General features: G+C 33.9%; 2 protein-coding genes across 2 annotated transcripts; both read right to left on the reverse strand.

Annotated features, from left to right (window-relative positions):
* Nucleotides 1-5489: 5489 nt before the first annotated feature.
* LOC143575846 (MADS-box transcription factor 23-like) lies at nucleotides 5490-7831 on the reverse strand. The gene is made up of 4 exons (XM_077060112.1): nucleotides 7129-7831; nucleotides 6303-6372; nucleotides 6153-6217; nucleotides 5490-6041 (listed from the first exon to the last, which is right to left on the reverse strand). Exons 1-4 carry the CDS (start codon nucleotides 7308-7310, stop codon nucleotides 5780-5782), a joined length of 579 nt encoding a protein of 192 aa, XP_076916227.1. The 5' UTR covers nucleotides 7311-7831; the 3' UTR covers nucleotides 5490-5779.
* A 3520-nt stretch (nucleotides 7832-11351) lies between these two features.
* Nucleotides 11352-24718, reverse strand: LOC143575847 (uncharacterized). The gene is made up of 8 exons (XM_077060113.1): nucleotides 24349-24718; nucleotides 22498-22611; nucleotides 22329-22397; nucleotides 22101-22120; nucleotides 12984-13036; nucleotides 12856-12886; nucleotides 12700-12781; nucleotides 11352-11767 (listed from the first exon to the last, which is right to left on the reverse strand). Exons 1-8 carry the CDS (start codon nucleotides 24536-24538, stop codon nucleotides 11577-11579), a joined length of 750 nt encoding a protein of 249 aa, XP_076916228.1. The 5' UTR covers nucleotides 24539-24718; the 3' UTR covers nucleotides 11352-11576.
* Between the last annotated feature and the right edge of the window lie 1189 nt (nucleotides 24719-25907).

The following is a 25907-nucleotide window of genomic DNA, read 5'->3' on the forward strand; positions in this document are numbered from 1 at the left end:
AATTTATGTTATACGTTAAAAGATGGCCCAAATATATGTTCAACGTTTAATTATACCCGGTCTACATGTGGTACGTTAAAGTGTTTCCCAAAAATAGACATTAGTTCAACATTATTGGAAGATAAACCTGAAAATTATTAAAAGAACAACTAATTACTAACAAAATTATTGTAAACCGCAAAAATAAAAAAATAATTAAACTTACCACATCTACCATCCACGGAGGAAATCGCAGATCCTCGCCGTTAACAAGATCCTCGACATTGGTTCAACCTAAATCTAAGCGGCACTTTAACCCAGCCATTGGTTGGCGGCACTTTAACCCAACAATTGGTTGGAAATCGCAGATCCTCGACATTGGTTGCCGGTACTTTAACCCAACCATCTGAAAACAAATATCAAGAAATAAACACATCATTGAAAGTATGTAACTCATTGACAACTAATTGAAAATAATAACAAACTAATTTTTAATTATCAAATCAGATTCAGATTTACGCAAGGTTGAGAAGGCCATCGAATTCACGACCAAGAAGTAGATGAACAACCCAACCCGAACAGCTTCATACGGGAGTGGGAGAAGAAGAAGATGGTTGTGATGATATGAAAAACATACAAAAGTTTTGAAAGTGGTTTACAATAGAAGAAGATAATGAATTTTAATTGAAAATCGTCTCGGAGGTTGAAATTCATTTGAAATTCATCTAAGGAGATGAATTTCAAAAAACCTTTCAAATCTATCTTATTTGAAAACTCACGTTGCCGATAAAAACAGCTTGAAACATCACGTTACAGTTGGTTTTTTTCAGGTTATTTTTTGTGTCAAAAGTTACGTTTCCGACAGATTTGGGATGAAAAACATCGTGGTAGGTGGGAGTGGAACACACTTGGCAGAATCTGATTCGTCCACGAAAAGTCACAGGGAATCTCACAAACTCACGTGTACGTGAGATTTGAAGGGCTATTTTGAGAATTTCAAATCTCACATGCTATTTGTTGTTTTCTCTCTAATGAAATGGACTATTTTGGTAATTTGCTCAATTCAAAATGTACGTTCGTTTTTGAATTATTTAAGACGTAGGATTTTAATCTAACCCGACTTACTTTAAATAGTTATTATATTTGGGTGTTATTATTATTTAAATAATTACAATAATACATAATGATAACATTAAATAATGTAGTGAAATTAAATGTACTTTATTTTATAATATTTTTTTTTGAACTACCAACTAAGTGACGCCGGGTACTTCGTACGCGGCCCCATTGGTTAAAAGTAACCTGAGCAGGCCACGAGTCCGGACGGACGGAGCCTCTAGCGGTCCACCTATTGAGGGATTCTCCGGATAAAATCCGCCCCCCACACCCGCCAAACGGCACGACAGCGAAGAGCCGGTAAAACCGGGTGAGATCAGGACTTGAACCATGGCAAGTCAGGGTCATCCCTCATATCTCCCATATAAATTGATGATAATGAGGTTTGAACCTCATACCTCTCACTAGAGAAGTGAGTGCTCTACCATCGAGCCACAACCAATTTATATTTTATTATATAATATATACTAATTTATTAATAGTTACAAGACAATTTTATCTTTTATTAATATATATATAATGTATTTATAGATAGAGTCAAATTATTCTATAAAGGAAAATAAAAATAAGAAAGATGAGAAGGAAAGAATTTGTAGGCACATAAAAAACCCCTCAATTTTGTTTCAAATAAATAATAAAAAAATCATAACTCAAAACTTAAGAAAAAAACGAAAAAAGTAAAAACATAAAAATATTTTCACCGTCTTTCTCGTTTCCAAAAAAAAGACACAATGGTGAATGAAAAATATCATTGTTTCTTTTTGTATATAATTGTGTTTTATTTTTATTTTCGTCATTAATTGTGTTTTTTTTTTCTTGACATTGTGTTATATTACTCAATATGTTATGAACCGGCCCTAACCCGTACAAGCGGCCCAAATCAAATGGCCCAAACATGTTAAACGTTCCAAGTTATAAGCAAAGTCACAAGGGAGTCGAGGCACGGATGAATTTATGGTGAATTGGTTCTAGTCTCCCATCTCCTTTCTCTCTGTATTCTCATCTTCTTTCTATTGGACCTTGCTTCTTGTAATTTTCCATTTACAATTGAAAGATTAATTGATTTGAGTGTTATCAATTGAATTATTTGGTTAATTCCACTTTGTATTAAGAAGTAATCACTTCACAATATTGTGCTATATTTTGTTCGGCATTGTTTATATTTTGTGATCTATTGTGTTTTTTATTAATTATAATTGTGTTTTTTGTTCATTTCTGTCATTGCGTCTTTGATCTCGGCATTGTGTCTTTTCGTCAGATTTTTTTTTGAACGAGAATGATGACAGAAACATTTTAGTTTTTTAAATTTTTTCTTTTTTTATTTATATTTTTAGTTATGGTTTTTTATATCTTCGAACACACAACCTAAATATTTTAATAATAAATACAATAAAACATGACATTCCCTTATTTTAACGGGTTGGAACATAAAGGTTAGTTTGATTGGGGAGGCATTTTAGCCTCATCTGAGTCCTTTAAGCATGTGGTCATGCTCCCAGTACCAACCATGGTCAATTACCTTTACAAAATGACAAAAACATACTATTTTTTTGTTTTGGTCTTCGGTTAGAACGTAAATTATAACTCGTTTAATAAATAAACTCAAAGTCTGAACTTCCCATATTGAGTTTTACTAGTCTCAATCATAAAATAGCATATGTTTTTATTATAAATATACTAATTTTATCTTTATATAATATTTGCTATGTCATATAAAACTGATTAGAAACAATTAATTTAATAGTATATATAAAAACTTAAACTATATATGCATACAAAAAACAATTCAAACATTTAATAAACAATAAACAAGTTAAGTCTCGTTGCTCGGGTTTGAAACTATTAGCAAATCAAGCTTGAGTTTTATACACGTAAATTGAAATGAGAAGAACTCGAGCCCAAACTAAACTCATTTAAATTAAACAAGGCGTGCTAATTTCGGCTGGTTTACACTCTTGACCGATACACAATTCCCACTTGTGTTGCTTATGTTCGACCTACAAAGGGTCTGCACCTCGATGGTTATTTTGTTACAATGTCTCAAGTATACAAGAAATAAATAATAATAATAATAATAATAATAATAATAATAATAATAATAATAATAATAATATTATGAGTCCCAAGTTAGACAAATCCTACATAGTATTTATTATGTTTATATCTATTAAATTTAAAGCCAAATTTATAAGTTATTGTTTTAATCCTTCAAAGTTTTTTCTTAATTAACTGTATATTAGTCATGTTAAATCTAAATATATGGTATTTTTAGTTATAATCTTATTAAGAAGATTTAAATTAATTTAAAAATAACAACACATGCGAGTAAGTTCATTTGACAATATTATCCGGATAAAGTCAAATTCAAAATTTATAACTCTAAATCATAGTATTTGAATATTCTAATGTACTATTATATAACTAATAATTATATCTTTTAAAACTACACTTTTTAAATCTTAAATTAACTTCTAAATTAAATAACTTTTGTTTTGGAGTATTTAGATGTATAAATTTGTTACCGGCAATAATAATAAATTAAAATACTTCTTTTATTTTAACGACTAAATGTTACATTCAATAAACCTTATATGTTATCTAAAAATTGTTCTCTCACATTTGTACCTTAAAAAATGCATGTAAATTTCTAAAAATTGTACACCAAAAAAAAAGGTGGAAAACGTCTTTAGAAGAGGCTTTTGAAGCAAGCCTTATAAAACTTAATGGGCTTAAAGCCCTTAACTTGTGCACAAGATTTATTTATTTATTTATTTATCCCATCATTTTGACATAAGTTGAACTCAATGTCACAATGTGAATCTTCATAACATTAACCAAATATGATTGTATGCTAAACCCAGAACCTTTAAACAAAATAAGGGTAAATCAGAAAGAAAAGTAAACATAGTTTGATAAAATATGGTTCATGTGCTTCAAAAATGAATGTCAGAATGAGAATGAGAATGAGAATGAAAATAATCCAAGTTTCCAACATGAATCAAAAGAATGATCATTGATCCATCTCCTCACTACCACAACTACTTGAATTAACACTTTCCCTCTTTGGCAACGCTGCCGCCTCTTTCTTGCTAGAATGCTCACCACCACAATGTAGCCTATACATCAAAAGCCAAACGTGTTACTATATCAAACGGGTCGATTTGATTTATGTTTTATGTGTTCCAAGTAAAAAATCATTACCCGAAAAAGAAAGTTCAACCGAATTATAAATTTAAAAGTTGTGACAGGTTATATTGTCTTTAACAGTAAAAGATTAGCTTAAAAGAAAACGGTTCAAACGGTCAAACATCATAAGTGAAAAGGTTTTGACAAAGGTCATACACCATCGACAAAGTTAATATTTTTTGTAAATAATTAAGGATTCACTGAGATGGAAACGGGTCAAATGGTCAAACAAATCGAAAGCTAAAAATTTGTGAAAAGGGCACGCATTATCTAAAAAGTCATACGTTTTACTAAGAAAAATAAATGATTAGCTAAAACAGGAATGAGTCAAATGATCAAGCGAATCAAAAGTTAAAAAGTTATGACAAAAGGCATACGTTATCGAAAACGTTAATACTTTTTGTCTAAATAATAAAGGATTATCTGAAAATAGAAACAGATCAAATGATCAAACTTTTTTTTTTAATTTATAAAACTTGAATAATGAATTATTAACATTTAACACCAACCAAACTACATCTGGATAATGTGTAAGCGAGCAACAAGTTGCGCCGCTATCCCCTTTTGGATCGCAAAGCCTATTCTACTAAATATAAATCTTTGGTTCCTCGGGCTCTGCGAGTCACAAGGGATCAATAAAAAGTTGAAAAGTTTTGACAAAGGATCAATAAAAAGTGACATTTTTATTGTAATTATAAAGGATCAGCTGAAAAGGAAACAAGTCAAATGAATTGTCAAACGAATTAACTGGTTTGATAAAGAGCATACAACCGAGAAAAAAATCATCTTTTTTGTCAAAAGAAGGAAATACTAGCTCAGAAAGAAACATGTCAAATGGTTAAACAAATAAAAAATTGTGCTAAATTGCACACATTATCAAAACTTATATATATTATTGAAATAGTACACCAGCAGATGAAAAGAAACGATTCAAAAGATCAATCGGGTCAAGTGGTCAAACGAGTCAAATGTCAAATGGGTCAAAAATTTTCATAAGTGCATACATCATCAACAAAATTATACTTTTAACGAAATTATTAAAGCATTGACCGAAAAAAAGGGTCAAATGGTACAAACAAATCAAAATCTGATATGCACGTATACATAATAACAAAAAAAAATTACTGAAAAAAATTGAGTGTAAAATTAATACATAAAATGTTTCAGGTCAACCCGAATCAACCATTCAAGATTACTAATTTAAACCAGTTTCTAGTTTAACATACCTCAACTGAAGTGCAGCTTCTGAATCAGTATTATCAGACCCGTAGTAGCAGACAGTATCCGGGCTGACCTGATCATGCTTCGAGTGACCCGCACTGCTACTTGGAACAGCAGCAGGAGTGTATGGTAAGAAACCCTGTTGACTCGGCTGTTGACTCAACAGTAGAAACCGCTTTAACTGTTCAACCTGCACCAAACACACACTTCACATTATTAAAAACATTAAACTAACATTTAATAAATTAAAACCATAACAGAGGTTGTTGTAACGCGATTACTTCTCCTCGAAGAGCATCGTTTTCATAAGCAAGTTCTCGTTCCTTGCGGTTTGAACGTTCGATCTCCTCAAACAGCATAGCATCCTGAAATTGTAATGATTCACATTGTCAATTATAAGTTCATTAAAATTTGAAAATTTATAAAGATGTATCAAAACCTTCTTTTCTTTGACTGAAATTAAGCCGCCACTTAGTTGTTGCTCGAGTTGATGGAGTTGTTGCACGCTTGCGCCACCAAGGTTGTGGCCCATTAACCGCCTGCATCGTAAACACAAAAACATTGACATAACGGTAAAAAAATTAAATATTAATAAAATATAAATTAATGAACTAAAATATGAATTTCCGAATGAAATTAGTACTGCTTACGAGTTTTCATTTCTAAGTCTTGTTACTTCGTTTCTCAAGAGTTCTAGCTCGGCTTGTTCTTGACTCTATGAAAAAGCAAAGACGTGCATGAACATAAATAAACTTAAATATGAGTATAAATAAAAATAAATTAAACTAATACAATTGTACCATCTCAGCTTGTATTTGTGATGTCGATGGTTCTGTCGCCCTGTTGTATCGATCAATTATTCCCCTCATGCTGCAATGTTACAAAAAGATTAAACTTAATCATATAATGTTTCTATAATATGATGCAATTAGCAATGTTGACACATATCAGTACTCTTATAAAGAACTACAATTTTAAAATAATTAATCTTATATGTCATCAGTGAGTTCTATACAATGAACCTTAAAATAAACTAGTACATTCATCCTAAAAAATGTCTGCTTGACAACAGAAAAGCTAAAGGCAGATTCTTAGTTTACAGAGACAGTCATTCAATGTACACAATGAGGTAAAAAAAATCAAAAGATCAATCTATAGATAAAAACCAAGATTTGTTGAACAAAATAACAACACACGGCCCTATATATCTTCACATAAACACAACTGATTTCATCATGCCAGCAAGATCATCTAACCACTTAAACCAACTGTAACAAACATTCACAAAATCAACGGTTATATTCATAAACATTAGCAGAAACTAACAAAATAGCTGATAAACTGTTCCAAAAAATAATAATAATAATAATTGCTGAAATAAATATCCCAAATTGATTCCTAAATTAGGGCTTTTTATTATCAAGTTTACACAAATTGAAGAATCAAGAACCAATTAATCACATGCAAAAAGATCCCAAATTGATTCCCAAAATTAACCCATCAAAACCCCCAAAATCAAACAGCATTTAAAGATCTAACCAAACAACCAACACCAATTAATTCCACAAAACAAGCAACAACAACTACTTCCAAGTCAACCACAAGTCAAACCCACATGCAACCAACCTAGAACTGGAGAACTCATACAGGCGACCAGTGTTAGAAAACACAATAATCCCAACTTCAGCGTCACAGAGGACCGACAGTTCATGGGCTTTCTTCAACAACCCAGCCCGCCGTTTCGAGAAGGTCACTTGCCTTGTGCTGACATTCTCAATTTTCTTGATTTCGATCTTTCCTCGGCCCATAGTGAACCAAATCGAGAAAGGAGAAAGACCCAGATGATGGAATTGGACAAGGAACAAAACCCAGATGGGGAATTTGAAAAGAATCAAAACCCAGATGGGAATGATAATACTATTGTGTTTTGGACTAGGGTTTGGTGAAGAAAGAAAAGAAATTATCAAGAATGAATAATAAGAAAGAAAAAGAAAAGGAAAGGAAAGAGGGGTAAGTTGCTAAATATGGGGAGAGTGGGGAAGATAAAGAGGCGTTTTCCACAAATGGCGAAGAGATATGGAAACGGCAAGCTTGCATGGCAAATCCCATGAGAGTAGTCTAATGCCTGCATGACTCTTTTTCTTTTTGCTACATTGGGGGGTTTTCTTCACATGGGTCCCACACCACATCACATTTTTTTATTATTTTTTTTGGATTCATTTAATGAGTTTTATATGGTTTGGGAAAGTGGGGTGGAATTGGAAAGGGGGCTTTTACTAAGGTCAAGCCTAAATTGAACATTTGTTATTTCTATTTGGACTACAATATTATAATTTGTTTTTGTATTTTAGATTAATTGGAATGATATTGCTATTTTTAGTTTTTTTTATAATAATAGCTTTTCAAAAAAATTTATAAAAAATAAACAAGGTAAATGTGCGTACTTGTTATAACTTGATTTACTATGTATACGAGCTTATAAAAGGTGGTTTTGAATGTATACACACGTATAATGTTGAAAGAGTATATTTAATAAAGAGGGAATGGTTGCGTTTTGCACAAAATCCATTTAATGGTTATTGTGAAACATTATTTTTATTTTGTTTTGAATAGTGTATTAGTGTGTTATAAAAACAATGATAATGAAAAAAATGATATACGCTAGAAGGAGGTTTGAAATTTGAATTTACTAAGTTGAAGATTTTGGGTATATTATTTGATGATTTTGTTTTATCTAGTCTAGGAGATATATATAACTATTTAAAAAGATGGGTAAGTTATAGTTAGTTAATTACAATATTAATCGTATTTTGAGTTCCAAAATCGGAAAGCGAAATATTAGAAGTTTATATAATTTTCGAATTTTTTAAAATTAGTATATCCAACTTATAACAATATATACCAAAAATAGACCGTGATAATTGATAAGTAACCAACATAACATGAAATTTGTGGTTTTTAAAGTCAACGACTATTTTAGGGTAAGAAAATCGCCGGGACAAGTATTTTGTAGCACAAGTTGGTCGGGACGACTAATTTAGGAAAAAAAATAGCCGGGACAACCTTTTTATGTAACTTTTATACTTTTCTAAATATTATAGTATTATATTTAATTTTACTCATAACTAGTTTTTCTTTTGTAACTTTTAAAATATAAAGTTTTACAAACCGCCGAGATATTTTTTTTTATCTACTTATCGACATAAATTTTATTAAAACTTAGCGGGTCAGATTCATATCGAAGTTTTTTTGACCCGCTCAGTTTTGAATGAAATTTATGTCCAAACGTAGATAAAAAAACAAGTCTCAACAATGTTTGGAATTTTGCAAAACGTTATATTCTAAAAGTTATAAAGTAAAATAATATAATATTATAATACTCAGTTAAGAAAAAACCATAACATTAAAGAGTCCGACTTTTTTTATTTTTTCTTTTTAATCTAAAATAGAGGTCCTCACAAGTTAGTGCCACAAAATATTCATCCCGCCAATTTTCTTATCCTATAAGGCTAAAATAGTCGTCCCGATCAATTTTGTAAATTACTTTTTGACTTTTAAGAATCTAGGTGTGGCGATTTGGGCGGACATTTTGGGAATATGTTGCAAAATATGGACAAGAGCTCAAACACACTTATAAGAAACGGGCATTTTCATAATTTTCCCTAAAAACAACTTGCTTAGCACCCTAGATTCAATCACCCAACCAAAGAGAAGGTCTATTTAGATGTTTGACATCGATCATAGTTAGGAGGTGCATGGGATTCCTTACGGGTGTTTGGGATTTCCTTATTTCGGCCTCATACTGACTTTTTAACTTTTTGAAAAGTGAAGTGATGTTTGGGAGTCCTTATGATGAAAAAGATTCCAAAATAAAGGATCCCAAACAGCGAACCAAAAGGTATGGTGTTATAGTGCTCGAACCAAGAACAATGCAATGGTACATGGTGACTAGGGGTGGCAATGCGGTGGTGGTGTGAGATTAAGTGAGAGAAGAGATGGTGGAAATCAACTAGGGTTTCATGTTTGAAACAAAGTTATTGAGTGGGAACGAGGGCTGCCAAGTGTACCAGTGGTTCATGCGTGTTGGTTCCATGTGCCTAACATACAACATGTAATGATGTAGAAATTAATATATGATATTATGAGAGTCACACACCACACAACTTTATTGAATATACATAATACGTGATTAAATGATAAATTGTGTCAAGATTAGTTATATCTATTATTTGGTGAAATAAAAGGTGGATATTTATGAATTGATAAAAAAAATTGATTGTCACACATGCCCTTAGGGGTCTAGACGTATGATTAACAATTGGTACAATCAATATTTATCAATTGGTTTTAAATAGTCCAACTGATACAATCATTTTCTGGCAAAAAACGTTTTTCCGATGACTTGCAACTAACGTCGTTAAGGTTTGTTAGTCGCAGACCGTTATAAACAATTATACCTTTAGTTGGGATCGACAACAACCAAGTATTACCTTGGGACTGTTATTTGCCAATAAACCATAATTAAAATTATTTAAAATCAATTTTCCTTGAGAACACTTATGATTATAACTGAAATAACCCAACTTTAGTATTTGATGAATACGGAGTATATCATATTGATCTAGGATGACCATTGACCTACCTCCTTCCTATGATTTCTATATACTTTTTACCATCAATTTATTTTCCTTGTACACTTTTTATTCATTTTACTGATTATTTTTTTCTTCTTTTTATATAGTATGTTATTAATGTAATATCTTATCTATATATTTATTTATTTATACCCATTTTTCATTCATTATCTTTAAAGATCATCTAATAAGTTTTTTATTTATTTTACAGTTTAAACTTAATAAATCTTTTTGTTGTTCTTTCAAAATTTAGACCACTTTCTGTCGTGTAAAAAAACAAAAGGTCAAATTTATCTTTAATCTAATATTCTAGCGTTACTTTTCGTGTAGCAAATATACAAATACATCTATATATTTTTATATGCAAAATATTAACAAATTTATAAAACTATTTTAGCATTACCCATTTACTATGCCATTTTATAAAATTTTATTTTACATACAAAACAAACATAAATCCCAACAAAATACAAATTTAAAAGACTTTACCCATCTATAATAAAAACGATATTTCCTCATCACAATTGCAATAAGAAAAGTCCTTCACACTCAATTAGGCACTCTATACCAAGGCCGTTTAAAAAGTTCATGTCACTCAAAACTCAACTAAAAATTTGAAAAAGAAAATAGTTTAAAGTCAGCTCATTTTTAAATGAGCCTAGCCGAAGCTGGCTTGGTCTATAAACAAGCCGAGGTCAAGTCAAAGCAAGCCCGTTAGTAACTCGTTGACTCGTTTAACTTAGACCCAAGTAATAGTGTTTATAACTCAACTCCGTCTATAAATAAGCCCACAAAGTACACTTTTCTTAAATACTAATTTTTTGTTTAACGTCAAGCCATATGTTGGCTCTTGCCTTTTACAACCCAAACTTAAAACTCAAATTTCAGCTCATTAAGCATAAACAAGCCATTATATTTAGCATCGAGCTCGTCAAGCCATATGTTGGCTCAAGCCTTTTACAAGCCAAACTTAAACTCAAATTTTAGCTCATTAAGCATAAACAAGCCATTATGGCTTGGCCCGAGATGGTACTTAATTAGCACAATAACCAAATAAAATTAAATATAAAATAAATTAAAAAATTAAAAAGGTGTTTGCAGTTTACCCCAACTCGTACCGTTTGAGGTTTCAAAGCGTACATAAAAATGATACACAACCCAACCAGGATCAATATCCAACAAATGATAATGCCAGAAATGATAGCAGTCAAGGCATCTCACACAATCATCATTTATTTATGTTTCATCAGTCAAATCAACAATCAAATGTAAATAAACAACAACAATGTAAAAATATAAGAATAGAAAAATAGTAACATAAATAAAAATCAACCTGTCATGCCACAGCGAAGTAAACAACGCCAGTTGGCATCCTAAAGACGATGATCACACCTTATTACCAACTTCCTCCTCTTCTGCTATCGCTCGAATAGTCAACCGTCATGAAAAGGCAGGCGGGTCACTGAGATCAGAACTCACGTCCAGTTTCGTGCACACGTATATGAAATGAGAATCGGGATCTTCTAGAGCATAATCAGCCGGAAGCATTCCCTCCTCGGTGGTTGGAACAGGTGACAACTGTGATTTAGGAGATGATGTCGAGCCTGGCGGCTTTTGGAAGCCAGGCCTGGCTGCAGCAGACACCAGTTTTAGTACCAATATTAAGTACTAGAATAAACGGGCTGGGTAAATAAACGTTTATGATTAATTATGTGTTAGATATCATTAGAAATAGATACTATTCAAATATCAGTGAGACCATCGTGTAGATTTCAATAACTGTAATGAAATTTAAAACATTTTAGGTATTGTTAAGCTAATCAAATAAATCATAATGTACAAACCTTTTCTATGATAATAAGATGCACTAAATACACGAATTAAAAGATTTATAGTAGGTTAACGATCATCTAATCTTTTGTCATCTTTAAAGAAAAAACAGAACCCCCCCCACCTCTCCAAATATATAATTTATAATAAATATTATTATAAAAAATATGAAAAAATTAACTCAGTAATATATATATATATATTACAGATAAAAAGTAAAAATAATATATATGCGTTAAATACCAAGGCCAGAGCTCAAGCTTAGTGAATACCAAACCAGAGCTCAAGCTCTTGTGAGTTAAATAAGCCGAGCTCGAGCGCAGACGAGCACGGGTTTGGCTTGGCTTGTATACAGCCGTATTCAATACATAGCCTATTTTAGGTATCATATTGCATAAACCACATAAAGACTACCTATTGATTTAGCAGTAATAGCATCACTGCCTTTTTTTTTCAATCTCCCACAATATCAGGACAACCCAACAAACAAGTGCTTATACGGTTCTCTACTAAAAGTTGGGTTTTGAATTTAAAGCACTCCTATATAGATGTGTGTGTAGTTGTATTAAAACAAGAAATGAAGAAAGTAAACTGATACAGTCATACACATATAAGTTGTAACCAATAATAAATTCTCACCAAGGCAAGAATTCAGTTTAAGTTTACTCACATTTCAGCTAAAAGTTATTACTTATTACAATGAAATAGACAGATAAGTTAAGAAATAACTTACGTATGATGTACAGGTCTATTTTCCAATTGTAAACTGGGCGGTTTATATGAGGCATCCTGACCGTTGGATCACCATATGTAATCTGCATTAATGGTATCTATATATGAGTTCATTTAAAGGAGATATACATGAACATATAAGGATTCATTGTTATACCAACATATAGACCCCTCCAGGTTTAAGAACCCTACAAATGAAAGAACGCATGTTATGATTATAACTTGCAATCACGAATATAATATAATATTTATGGTTCTTTAGATTAGACAGCAGAAGACCTCAACCTGCTCACTTCCCCAAGCATTTGAGACGCGCTAATTGGAGCATCAGTTCCACACTTCAAAAGCAAAAAGAAGTTAAAGAAATTAGAACACATGGAGAAAAACAATACTTACATATACATATATATACATGCACGCATGTATAGTTAACACATGAATGGTTTGTTCATTATGTCCGTTTAAGTTGTTTCATTTATGTTCATTAGTTTACGTTTGCTTAAGTTCGCTTGTTAACGTTCGCTAAACCGTTAACATGTTCATTTAAAATTTTTGGGCCATTACAAGTTAGTCTAGTCTTAACAACTTTTTAATTCCCAACACATTGTTCATCACATTACTTCTAAATCGTTTAGCTCAGTCATTATCGTTTGTTTACGCTCGTGGACGTTCATTTATATTGTTAATGGACGTGCATAAATGAACACAAAGATGCTCATTTTCATAACAAACAAACACAGACAAGAAAAACTCATTCATTTAATTGTCCGTGTTCAATCGTTTATTCAGCTAATGTTAAACGTGTAGGAATACCGTATGCCCGAGACACATAATTAGGTTAATGTGGCTAGTCATGTTTGATCCAAGTCGGGTCATACCCAATAACGAGTTAGACACACACCAATTGTGTATTTGTTAAGATAAGATCTATAAGACAAATACAGAACACGACACATTCAGAAAATCGGGTTTCTGAATATTTACTTGAAAGTGTTAAATAAATTAATTGGTTAATTTATTTATTCAAATAATTATTATTGGAATGATTATTTAACTATGTATTCTTTTATAAAATGGTTTATAAAAGATGGGGTGTTTATATATTTTATAAAGTATAAAATAAATAAAAATAAAAAAAAAAAAAATAAATAATATTGGGGCCGGTTTTGGGTGGGCCCCACACCCCAAGATTATGATCATTTTTGTCAAGGTTTTGGTAGAGGTTGAGTATACTCTACTTAAAATCAACCATACACAAAGTCATGATGGTGTTGATATATATGATCATACACACTTTCAAGTAACATTATTACAACACAACTCTTTCCTTTTCTTTCTTTTAAGTTCACGGCCAAAAGAAAAGGAAGGGCTCGGGTCTCGGTTTTTCGTGTTCAAGCTTCCTAGCATAGCTCGGTGTGTGTTGGAGGCTCGGGGTATATTCCGTTTGAGGGTTTTCCTTTGAAAGTCTAGCATTCACATCATCATCTTCTTCAACCATCTACTAAACTCTTAAAGGGTTAAGAATGTAAGTGTTTACAAGCTTGATAGTTTAGTTTTTCCGTATCATTTGATCCTTGCTTCGGGTTTCTAGTAAATAGATTATTGGTAATCTTATAACATGAATAAATTAGGTTGTTCATGTACACATTTTATATAAACTTGTAACATATATTTAAACATGGATACATATGTTTAGTTTATAGTTTCACGCTTCCGCCTTTAATGTGATTAGTTAAATGGTTAACTAAGCTTGTAAATTCCATAGAAACCCAACAAATGGTATCAGAGCCGGGATACGGGAAACTAAGCTTCGGGTTCTCGGTTTTATATTTTTCCCCTTGAAAGATTTTATACAAAAAAAATTAACATGCATGATTTTTTTTTGTATTTAATCTTGTTATTGTTTTTGGCTTTGTTCAAAAAAAAAAAAATAAATAAAAAATAAATAAATAAAACCGAGTATTTGGGCCGAAGCCCAATTCGGGTGAATTTGGGCCGAAGCCCACTTGAATACGGTTATTGGGCTAACCGGATATAAAAGGGAAAAAGCTAAATGGGCCGAAGCCCATTTTTGGTTAAATGGGCCGAAGCCCATGAGTTTTTTAATTGGGCCGAAGCCCATGTGTTTTGCACATGTGGGCCGAAGCCCATAATCACGTTATTGGGTCAAGCCCAAATTGGGTTGGGCTAGGCCCGATAAAGTCAAGGGGTTTTGGAACGGGTTCCTAAGACATAAAGGGTTATGTTTGTTAAATACTAGACCGAGCCGTAGACCAAGTGGATGTTTGTTTGTGGTTGATGTTGTGATTGTAATTAATTATTCAAGTTTCGGTTTGTAATAATTAATTAGGGGCAATTTTGTAATTTTGTAATTATTTATTCATATGGGTATGTAATAAATAGGTTATTTGTATTATCTTTATTTTATAGAAAAATGTATTAGGACATTTATTTTGTAAAATAAAGAAGATTGCAAAATTGGAAGTTTGGGCCTAATTGGGCCGGGTATGGTGATAATGGGTCTCACAAGCCCATTAAAGGGATTCAAACCCAAAAGGACCTAAGCCCACCAATTGAGCCCAAATGGAAGCTTATGGAAGCTAAGGCCCAAGTTCAAGCCCAATGGATCACAACGGGGTTGAAGAAGATGCTCGAAGCATTTGGATGCGGGATCGAGTGGGAGCTACAACATCCATGTGTCATGTGTCCCTTAGGATTGGACCTAAGACACACACTTGTTTCGGCTAACAAGTGTGGTCTAATTTAGTGGCTCGTGTCTAGTATAATTGTGTATGCTTGTTAATTGATTGTTTGATTGTGTGGTTGTTAGATATTAGGATATCAACTTCGTCACATAGAATTAATTAACAAAGCATAAAACGGGTTCTAATAATTATCGGTAATTACGTGACACATAGTTAAATAAAATGGATTTATTAACTAGCCGTCTCACGCCCATAATAAAATGGCTTTATTATAAATTAGAATTTTGAAAATGGTTTCAAAATATCGTGTTACTAAATGCATGTTAGAACATGATTTAAAGTTTTACAACTAGAATTATTAAAACTAAAAATTCCCTTTTAAAATTAAGGATAATAAGTTAAAACACCATCCTTTTGTATAACGCTTAACATATTAGTAAGCTCTTAGTGGGAAAAAGGTCACCTAACCGCGTAGAGTAAATTAATATGTTGAGGTAATATTGGCATATAAATGGGAAAAAGGTCACCTAACCGTTTGTATGTTAATATTACAAGTTGATACAAGTAGGACGACTTAAATTAGAACCATGTGAAGAGGGTCACCCAAGCATGGGGTCTAATAGGTGTTGATGGGATAAACATGCCGACACGAAATATGATTTCGAACCGGTCCCATAAACTCTAGAAGTTGCAAAAGGGTTTGCAATTGTTATGAATAACTACCTTGATAAACCGACAATGGGAAAAAGGTCACCTAACCGGAGTTGGGTTTATCGTTGGATTCTAGATTTTAATTATTAATTATATTTGGTATATATAAAAAGGGTATTAATAATTAAAAGGTAAAACACTAAAATGAACTTAATTAAAATTCTGCAGATGGCCGCACACGTCGACGACAACATAATCCCTAACGTCCAAAATGTCTCTCTCCGATCTATTCTCGCTAAAGACCGTCTTAACCACAATAACTTTTCGGATTGGTTCCGAAATTTAAGGATTGTTCTAAAACAAGAAAAATTATATCATGTTTTGGAAACACCTATCCCCGAAGAACCGGAAGAGGGAAGTGAGGTCGAATATATGAATTGGGTCAAACTTACGGAAGATTCCATTCAAGTGTCATGCCTCATGTTGGCGACTATGGTTCCCGAAATCCAAAAGGATTTCGAAAACCATAATGCGTACGACATGATTACTCAACTTAAGGAAATGTTCCTTAAGCAATCAAGAGTTGAAAGGTTCGAAACGGTTCGAGCCTTGCATGCATGTAGAATGGATGATAATCAACCAGTTTCAACTTATGTACTTAAGATGAAAAGTTACATTGATCGCCTCGCCAAGCTCAATTGTCCCATCTCAAAAGAGTTAGCAACGGATTTGATCCTTAACTCTTTGTCGAAAAGGTTCGACACTTTCGTGTTAAATTATAACATGAACGGGTGGGACAAAACCATTGGAGAACTTCACTCAATGCTTAAAACAGCCGAGGCGAGCATGGGCAAAAGGGTTTTACCCATGTTTGCGATCAATGAAGGTAGATCCAAGAATCGATCTCAACCCAATCTTAAGGCTAAGGTAGCCAAAAGAAAGGGTCCTCCTGTGCATCTTAAGGGTAAGGGCAAATCACCGGTTATGGCAAAGAAACAAAAGGTTATGGAACCGAGGGGTCATAAGGATGATCCTTGTTTTGGTTGTGGGGAGACCGGACACTGGAAACGCAATTGCCCGGTCTACCTAAAAGAGCTAAAAGACAAGAGGAATGCGGCGCATACCTCGGGTAATGTCTTTATGATTAATGTTGAGCTAAATCTTATTTCTTCTAACACATGGGTATTGGATACCGGATGTGGAACTCATATTTGCAATTGGTTGCAGGGGTTCAAAAAGAATGAAGACTTAAAGAAGGGCGAAGTGAATCTTTTCATGGGCAACGGTGCAAGGGTGCACGTGGTCGCTAGAGGAGACTTCACTTTATCGCTTCCAAGTGGTTTGGAAGTTGTTTTGAGAAATGTTTTGTATGCTCCTAGTTTGACTAGGAACATTATTTCTGTGCACCTTCTTAGACAATGTAATTTTGACTTTAAATTTGTAAGATCAGAAATGCATGTATCATCTAATGGTATCTTCTATTTTAAAGCTGTACCAAACAACGGTATTTATGAATTGGTTCATGATAATACCTCAAATAGCTCATTATATCAAACTTCTACTAAAAGACTCAAAAAGGATTTGAGTGATTCCTACATTTGGCATTGTCGCCTTGGACACATAAACAAGAATCGTATAAATACTCTCCAAAAGAAAGGTCTTTTGAAAACAAACGAGTTAGGTTCGTTTGATGAGTGTGAATCTTGTATTCAAGGCAAGATGACCAAAGAGCCTTTCAAAGGTACAAATGAAAGGGCTAAGGATTTGTTAGGTATCATACATACGGATGTATGCGGACCTTTCAAGCCAACTAGTAGGAATAGTGAAAGGTACTTCATTACCTTTACCGACGATTTTAGTCGATATGGGTATGTTTATCTAATGAAACACAAACATGAAGCCTTTGAAATGTTCAAAGAATTTCAAAATGAAGTACAAAATCAGCTCGACCGAACAATCAAGGTACTCCGCTCCGATAGAGGAGGCGAATACCTAAGTGATGCTTTTCAAAGTCATCTTAGAGATTGTGGAATTATTTCACAGCTCACTCCTCCTGGAACTCCTCAACATAACGGAGTATCCGAGAGAAGGAATCGAACACTGTTGGACATGGTTCGATCAATGATGGCACGAAGCTCACTACCGCCATCATTTTGGGGATATGCGCTACTTACAGCGGCTCGTATTTTGAATATGGCCCCGACCAAAAAGGTGGATCGAATACCCTATGAAGTGTGGCATGGAAAGGTTCCATCCTTTTCATATTTAAGGGTATGGGGATGCATAGTTTATGTTAAACGTGACACCCCAAATAAGCTTGAGGCTCGATCCATCAGGTGTATCTTCATAGGATACCCAAAGGATGATATAGGATATATATTCTATGATCCTAGTGAACAAAAGGTGTTTGTTTCACGCAAAGGATACTTCTTAGAAACTAGGTTCCTTATGGAAGGACCTAGTGAAAAGAGAGTGGAACTTGAAGAGGTTCAAGAATCACTGGATGATACACAGTTGGTCGATACTAGCTTTCAACACGAGGATGTTGAAGATGATCAAATGGTTGATCATACACACGTTGCTCGCAGATCTAATAGGATTAGTCGACCTCCCAAGAAATATGGATTTCTTGTGGATGATTGTTACTTGGTCGATTCGGATGAACCGATCTCCTACAAAGATGCTATGTCACAATCTGATTGTGACAAGTGGCTTGAAGCCATGAGCGCCGAGATGCAATCCATGCACGATAACCAAGTTTGGGAATTGGTTGATCGTCCACTTAACTCCAAACTGGTTGGATGTAAGTGGGTCTTCAAAAGGAAGACCGATATGCATGGAAATTTAGATACTTACAAAGCACGACTTGTAGCAAAAGGTTTCACGCAAACTCAAGGGGTTGATTATGATGAAACCTTCTCGCCGGTCGCGATGCTTAAGTCGATCAGGATATTATTTGCCATTGCAGCTCATTTTGATTATGAGATATGGCAAATGGATGTCAAGACCGCTTTTCTAAATGGATATCTTGAGGAAGATGTCCATATGGTTCAGCCTGAAGGTTTTGTCGATCCATCTAATCCAGATAAAGTTTGTAAGTTAAAGAAATCAATCTACGGGTTGAAACAAGCATCACGGATGTGGAATCATCGTTTTGATGAAGAAATCAAAGCGTTTGGTTTCGTCCAAAACGGTGATGAGGCGTGTGTGTATAAATGGGCTAGTGGGAGTATAATCATTTTCCTTATTTTGTATGTCGATGATATACTTTTATTTGGAAATGATATACCAAGTATGGAAAACGTTAAAGCGTGGTTAAGTAGTCGTTTCTCAATTAAGGATCTTGGAGAAGCGACATATATCTTGGGAATAAAGGTCTATAGGGATAGACAAAGGAAATTGATCGGACTCAATCAAAGTGCGTACATTGATAAAATCCTGAAAAGGTTCAGGATGGAAAACTCTAAGAAAGGTTTGGTACCTATTCCTAGAGGAACCGTGTTGAGCTCATCCCAAAGTCCTAGCTCTAAGGAAGAGCAGGATAGGATGAAGCATGTTCCTTATGCTTCGGCAATAGGATCTATTATGTATGCAATGATGTGCACTAGACCGGACGTCTCGTATGCTTTAAGCATAACGAGTAGATACCAGCACAACCCAGGTGACAGTCATTGGATGGCTGTCAAGAATATATTAAAATACCTTAGAAGGACTAAGGATATGTTTTTAATATATGGGTCTGGTGAGGAGGAACTCGTCGTAAAGGGTTACGTGGATGCGAGTTTCCAAACTGACCGAGATGATTCTCGGTCACAGTCGGGATATGTCTTCATTTTGAATGGAGGCGCTGTCTCTTGGAAGAGTTCGAAGCAGGATGTTGTCGCGTTATCCACTACAGAATCTGAGTACATTGCCGCTTCAATGGCAGCCCAAGAGGCTGCATGGATGAAAAAGTTCATCATGGATCTAGGGATTGTCTCTTCCATTCAGGAGCCCCTAGAAATATTCTGTGACAATGAGGGTGCTATTGCACAGATCAAGGAGCCTCGTGCTCATCAGAAAACGAGGCACATTGAGCGCAGATTCAACTACATAAGGGATGAAGTTGAAAAGAGAAAGATATGTATTCATAAAGTTCATACCGATCAAAATATTGCGGACCCACTCACGAAGCTCCTCGATAGGCCAAAGCATGAGGGTCATGTTTGTGCATTAGGACTTCGGTATTCTAGTGAGTGGATTTAATCTGTGTTTAGTGTTTGTATAAGAACGAATGTAATGGGTATCTCATGAAATTAATTATGTTTTAATTATTCAATGAGTTATGTTCTATATTTGCATGTTTAATCCATGAATGACTTATGTTGTTCTAAACGTCCGTAGTCGATCATGCTTGTGGGAACAAGTATGAAGGTAAGACTATTATGAACCCGGATTGGTTGATATTCATGTGATGAATATAAGGCATAGGTTTGCCACCAAGGTTCATAGATATTTGTGGGACACAAATATTGGACATGATCCGCTCTCAAGGATCACTGCATGGAGTTAGTGCAACTGATCATAAGTAATCCTTGAGTAAAGGCGAGTATCATTGTGTCCTTTGACCTGAGATGCATATTGGATCTGGTTTCTCATCAAGTCTGATAACTTGACTCTCTTCTTTGTTTTTCGGTAACACGATGACGTAAAAGAAAGAGCTCAGATATCATACGAGATGTCAACAAGGATGTATGCAGTCAAGATGGGATTTGTTCCTCTTATGTGTTGAGAGTTTAGATGTCTAAGGCCTGTTAAGTTAAATCATTGAGAGAATGATCACTCTGTGTCTCTTCGATTTGACAAGACATCTAGTAACAAAGGGATGTAATGATAAGACTTACCTATATCATATCAAGTATGGACTTGAAGGGGATGATGTTATTGAATGGCACTTAGTCAAACACACTAGGGGTGGTGACCTGTTGTTAGGCGGTATTCACCATTAGCATTAACTTCCTATGAGTCTCGTGCAAGTGGGAGATTGTAGGAATACCGTATGCCCGAGACACATAATTAGGTTAATGTGGCTAGTCATGTTTGATCCAAGTCGGGTCATACCCAATAACGAGTTAGACACACACCAATTGTGTATTTGTTAAGATAAGATCTATAAGACAAATACAGAACACGACACATTCAGAAAATCGGGTTTCTGAATATTTACTTGAAAGTGTTAAATAAATTAATTGGTTAATTTATTTATTCAAATAATTATTATTGGAATGATTATTTAACTATGTATTCTTTTATAAAATGGTTTATAAAAGATGGGGTGTTTATATATTTTATAAAGTATAAAATAAATAAAAATAAAAAAAAAAAAAATAAATAATATTGGGGCCGGTTTTGGGTGGGCCCCACACCCCAAGATTATGATCATTTTTGTCAAGGTTTTGGTAGAGGTTGAGTATACTCTACTTAAAATCAACCATACACAAAGTCATGATGGTGTTGATATATATGATCATACACACTTTCAAGTAACATTATTACAACACAACTCTTTCCTTTTCTTTCTTTTAAGTTCACGGCCAAAAGAAAAGGAAGGGCTCGGGTCTCGGTTTTTCGTGTTCAAGCTTCCTAGCATAGCTCGGTGTGTGTTGGAGGCTCGGGGTATATTCCGTTTGAGGGTTTTCCTTTGAAAGTCTAGCATTCACATCATCATCTTCTTCAACCATCTACTAAACTCTTAAAGGGTTAAGAATGTAAGTGTTTACAAGCTTGATAGTTTAGTTTTTCCGTATCATTTGATCCTTGCTTCGGGTTTCTAGTAAATAGATTATTGGTAATCTTATAACATGAATAAATTAGGTTGTTCATGTACACATTTTATATAAACTTGTAACATATATTTAAACATGGATACATATGTTTAGTTTATAGTTTCACGCTTCCGCCTTTAATGTGATTAGTTAAATGGTTAACTAAGCTTGTAAATTCCATAGAAACCCAACAAAACGAACAAACACGAACATTACATATATTGAAAATAAGCATAGCTTACCATAAGCGAGTCAAGAGTTCCTAAAACCCGCAGATCAGAAATCATGCAAAGAGAGCAGAAAAAGATTGTTAGTATAGAAAACACCACGAAGCAATAAAAGTCAGCATGAAAACTGAACTCAACATATTCAAGATTCAAGATTCCATTTAGAAGGATGTCAAGACGACAAAATATACCAAAAGTCTGTTTAAATTTAGAATAACAATATTTGAACCATTGAATTTGTACCTTTATCAATTACACTATCAAATGTATCGTCCAGAAAAAATCCCATATCCCGAACATCCATCTGCAAGTCTTTGAATATGATAAGGAAAGCTTTAGACTTAATTTACTACAAAGTATGAATATTAATATAATAAACAATATAAAAGTAACTGGTTTGTAGAACGGATACATTTTAACTGAGGGACATGTTCATATTTGCGTCTCATCATCTCAATAGCAACACATGAAATGTCAACATTCATAATGTCTCCATACCCGTCTTTAATCATGTCCTCTGACATAACTGCCAACAAATGCACACACAAAAATATATATATATATATGAACTGACATGTATATTGTATTTGCAAGATAATTGTTGACCGAACACAAAGCAGCAGTATATATACAAATGCTTGAAAGGGGAAAAAAATCAACAGGAATATGTCATAACTCAATGAATCCTAGAATCCTAGACCTTAAAACTATGAGACAATTGCATATTTCCCCTTCCAAACCCAGCTTAATTGTGTATTTACCCAACCAAAAATTGAATGGCATATTTTCCCCTCCGGACCTCTTTAATTGTATACAGTATATTTACCCAACCCAAAAATTCAATTGCATATTTCCCCGTCCTTAATTAAAAATTTTACCCATTTTGGTTTATCATATTAAAATACTTTTACTTCATCAACCAAATAACTTGATCTATCATATACAGTAAACATGTATAGATTTAGAGTTAAAACATCATATATAGTTAACCAAAAGGCCACATTTTTTAACTGCTATCAACAACCAGAACACTTGATCTATCAGTTCTAAGCATGTTCCATGGATATCTAAATTGGCAATAATATCTAAGTTGCAGTCAAACAAACTGATGTTACTAGTACTGTTCCACAGCCAACAATGTGACCCATCCATTTCACTCATTAGAGAGTTTAACAGTGGTCACCATATCATTTACCATGTTCTCAAGTTGACTGTAAGTCTGCAACTCTTACAAACTTGACAATCAATAGGGACCTTAATGAAGGTTTGTGCCTCTATTAGCATCAGAATCACATTCTTTAGCAAATAAATTTAATACAAATTTGTCAGGTTAAGCACAGATCATACTTTTCTGTAAATAGGAAACATACCGGGCCATAACGAATCACAAAATTAGTAGACATAAGAGGTCAAATGTTACAAATTACTAGTATGTTACTATACATACCATGTTCTTTGTCATTTTCCGCATAAAAGAAAGAAATCAAATTCTGCATATTATCTATTAGGGAAAATGACCAAGAAATTCCAAATATTTCCATTCTAAAACCGTGACTTACCACTTTTTAATTATTAATTCGACAATTTTTAGAGCCAACCATATTCTTCCTCATGTCCTAATACAAAGGTTTTCCTTTCCTAATTCCATTTTCTTAAAACTTCATGAGCCGGTAGTTACTACAAACTGAGCCAATATACAACTAGCTTCTGCCAATATAAAACTAGCTTCCAACAATATAAAACCAGCTTCCGACAATATAAAACTAGCTTCCAACGATATAAAACAAGCTTCCACCAATGCAAAACTAGCTTCCGACAATATAAAACTAGCTTCCGACAATACAAAACTAGCTTCCGACAATACAGAACTAGCTTCCGACAATATAAAACTAGTTTCCGACAAAATAAAACTAGCTTCTGCCAATATAAAACTAGCTTCCTACAATATAAAACTAGCTTCCGCCGATAATAAACCAGCTTCTGCCAATATAAAACTAGCTTCCACTTCCGCCATAATAAAGCCAGCTTTTAGCGACTCGCTGGTATAACAACACGTGTCAGAATTCGGTTGACTCTACAAACTGGCGGATTAACAATTAAAAAGTGACTGTTTTAGAAACTCTATGTCAAATTAAGCCTAAATTCAGCAACTGTTCAGCTCTTGCACTAAACCTATGTCAATTAAAACTACACTACACAAATAGTTCTCAAATCGTACAGAAATGAAGTATAGATAGCTAATTGAGAAGGAAAAGTAACATACCGGCATTGCCGCAACCAACCATGAGGATTCTGGAGGACGACGGGATGTATTTTCGGACGAACGGACGTAAGGCGTTGTACCGCTGGTACCAATCGAACGAACCGACTGAAGCCTCCTGTATGTACCGAGCGTCCCAGTATACTGAGTCGCCGTAGTTGTACGTGTTGCATGCCGACTCATCGCTGAACATCGGAGCCACTCGCCGCTACCGGAAGGTGTGGTGGTTAGGGTTTGGGCGGTGGTGGTAGTTTGGATTTTGTTTATGGTTGGTTATTACTCCAAAGAGTTTAATTGAACGATGTGTTGTACGATAGGGAAGAAAAGTTGTACATTGGCTTGTAGTTAGTTGATTGATATGATAATCTTAGTTGTTTGCTAATCTAGTGGCTTCTAGGCAAGTGGTAGTTGATTGATTGGATGACAAAATTTGTTATATTATTAAATATATTTTTCTTATTTTTGATTTTATCGTTCTCTCGTTGTTGATTAGTCATTATTGGTTAAGTTATGCTTTGCGGGTCACTCTCGATCCTTCTTTATCATTCGTTATATAATGTCATCTCAACTTTTACTCCATCTTCTAATCACATCACTTAATTCATGCTATAGTTATACTATATATTTCGTTTATAAAATTATTTAAAATAAAAGAAATTTGAAATAAAAATAAAAAGAAAATAAAACTTATTGAATGGTTTGGAAAACGATCTGCATGAGGATGGACATTTGCAACCACCCCCTCCCTCGGTGACTAGTGACCAGTGAAGGGGTGACATGGTGTTCCAATGGTGTCACGTGCGTCAACTTAGCACCGTGAGCCATACCTCATGGCATTACTAGTTACTCGTGAAGTTTTTGGCACTTATAATGTGGCGTATGTCAACCACAAACATTGGCGTGGTTCGAGTGTGGCTAGAATATTGAGGAACGATATGTACTTTCACTAAATGTGTTCATGGTCACTAGAAACCACATGCAGTAAAAGGTGGAGAATTCATGTCTTTTCTTTGTTAGTTTTAGGACATCATGGACCATCTTATGTCTTTTAGCAGCTAATAACTTGTTTTAGGTCAAACATGTTATGTTAAAGACTTAAAACCATTATACAAGGCTTATGACCAATTTGTTGACCATGGACCTTTTGTTTCTTGTTGTAACACCCGCATTTTGTAAACCCTTTATTGATATGCTATTTTTGAATATGACCTCGGTTTTTTTCCTTAATTCATATACATGGTGAAAGACTATAAAGATTCTTAGTTCAAAGTCGAAGCTTCAAATTCCTAATTAGCTAGAACTAAACATAGTTCAAAAGTTTCATAAGTTGATACACACGTAATAAAATAATGCATGCAAATACTTTGATCCATTATTAACACGGTGTGTTTTGACACCAAGAGACATTAACAACAATATATAATGGAATCTCAAATACCAACCAAAAATAAACATTTCTAAATCAACAATTTTATGTTGTTGCTCATGGTACATTGTTATGTGCTCATTTGGAGCATAACTTATGTTTTAGTATCCGTATTACTTTCAGTTTTGGTATTAGT

The sequence above is a fragment of the Bidens hawaiensis genome, unplaced genomic scaffold (assembly GCF_021521415.1).
Source record: "Bidens hawaiensis isolate Kalapana, Puna unplaced genomic scaffold, B.hawaiensis_p1.1 tig00027762_1, whole genome shotgun sequence".
Lineage (NCBI taxonomy): Eukaryota > Viridiplantae > Streptophyta > Magnoliopsida > Asterales > Asteraceae > Bidens > Bidens hawaiensis.

What these genes read in the sequence shown, in the direction of transcription:
- LOC143575846 (XM_077060112.1), bottom strand. Translation starts at nt 7,310, where the DNA reads ATGGGCCGAGGAAAGATCGAAATCAAGAAAATTGAGAATGTCAGCACA. An exon ending in CACAAATACAAGCTGAGATG is followed by an intron (nt 6,218 to 6,302) that starts GTACAATTGTAT and finishes GCTTTTTCATAG; the next exon opens with AGTCAAGAACAAGCCGAGCT. An exon ending in AGACTTAGAAATGAAAACTC is followed by an intron (nt 6,042 to 6,152) that starts GTAAGCAGTACT and finishes TTTACGATGCAG; the next exon opens with GCGGTTAATGGGCCACAACC.
- LOC143575847 (XM_077060113.1), bottom strand. Translation starts at nt 24,538, where the DNA reads ATGTTCAGCGATGAGTCGGCATGCAACACGTACAACTACGGCGACTCA. An exon ending in GGTTGGTTGCGGCAATGCCG is followed by an intron (nt 22,612 to 24,348) that starts GTATGTTACTTT and finishes ATTTGTTGGCAG; the next exon opens with TTATGTCAGAGGACATGATT. An exon ending in ATGCTTGGGGAAGTGAGCAG is followed by an intron (nt 12,887 to 12,983) that starts GTTGAGGTCTTC and finishes TTTCATTTGTAG; the next exon opens with GGTTCTTAAACCTGGAGGGG.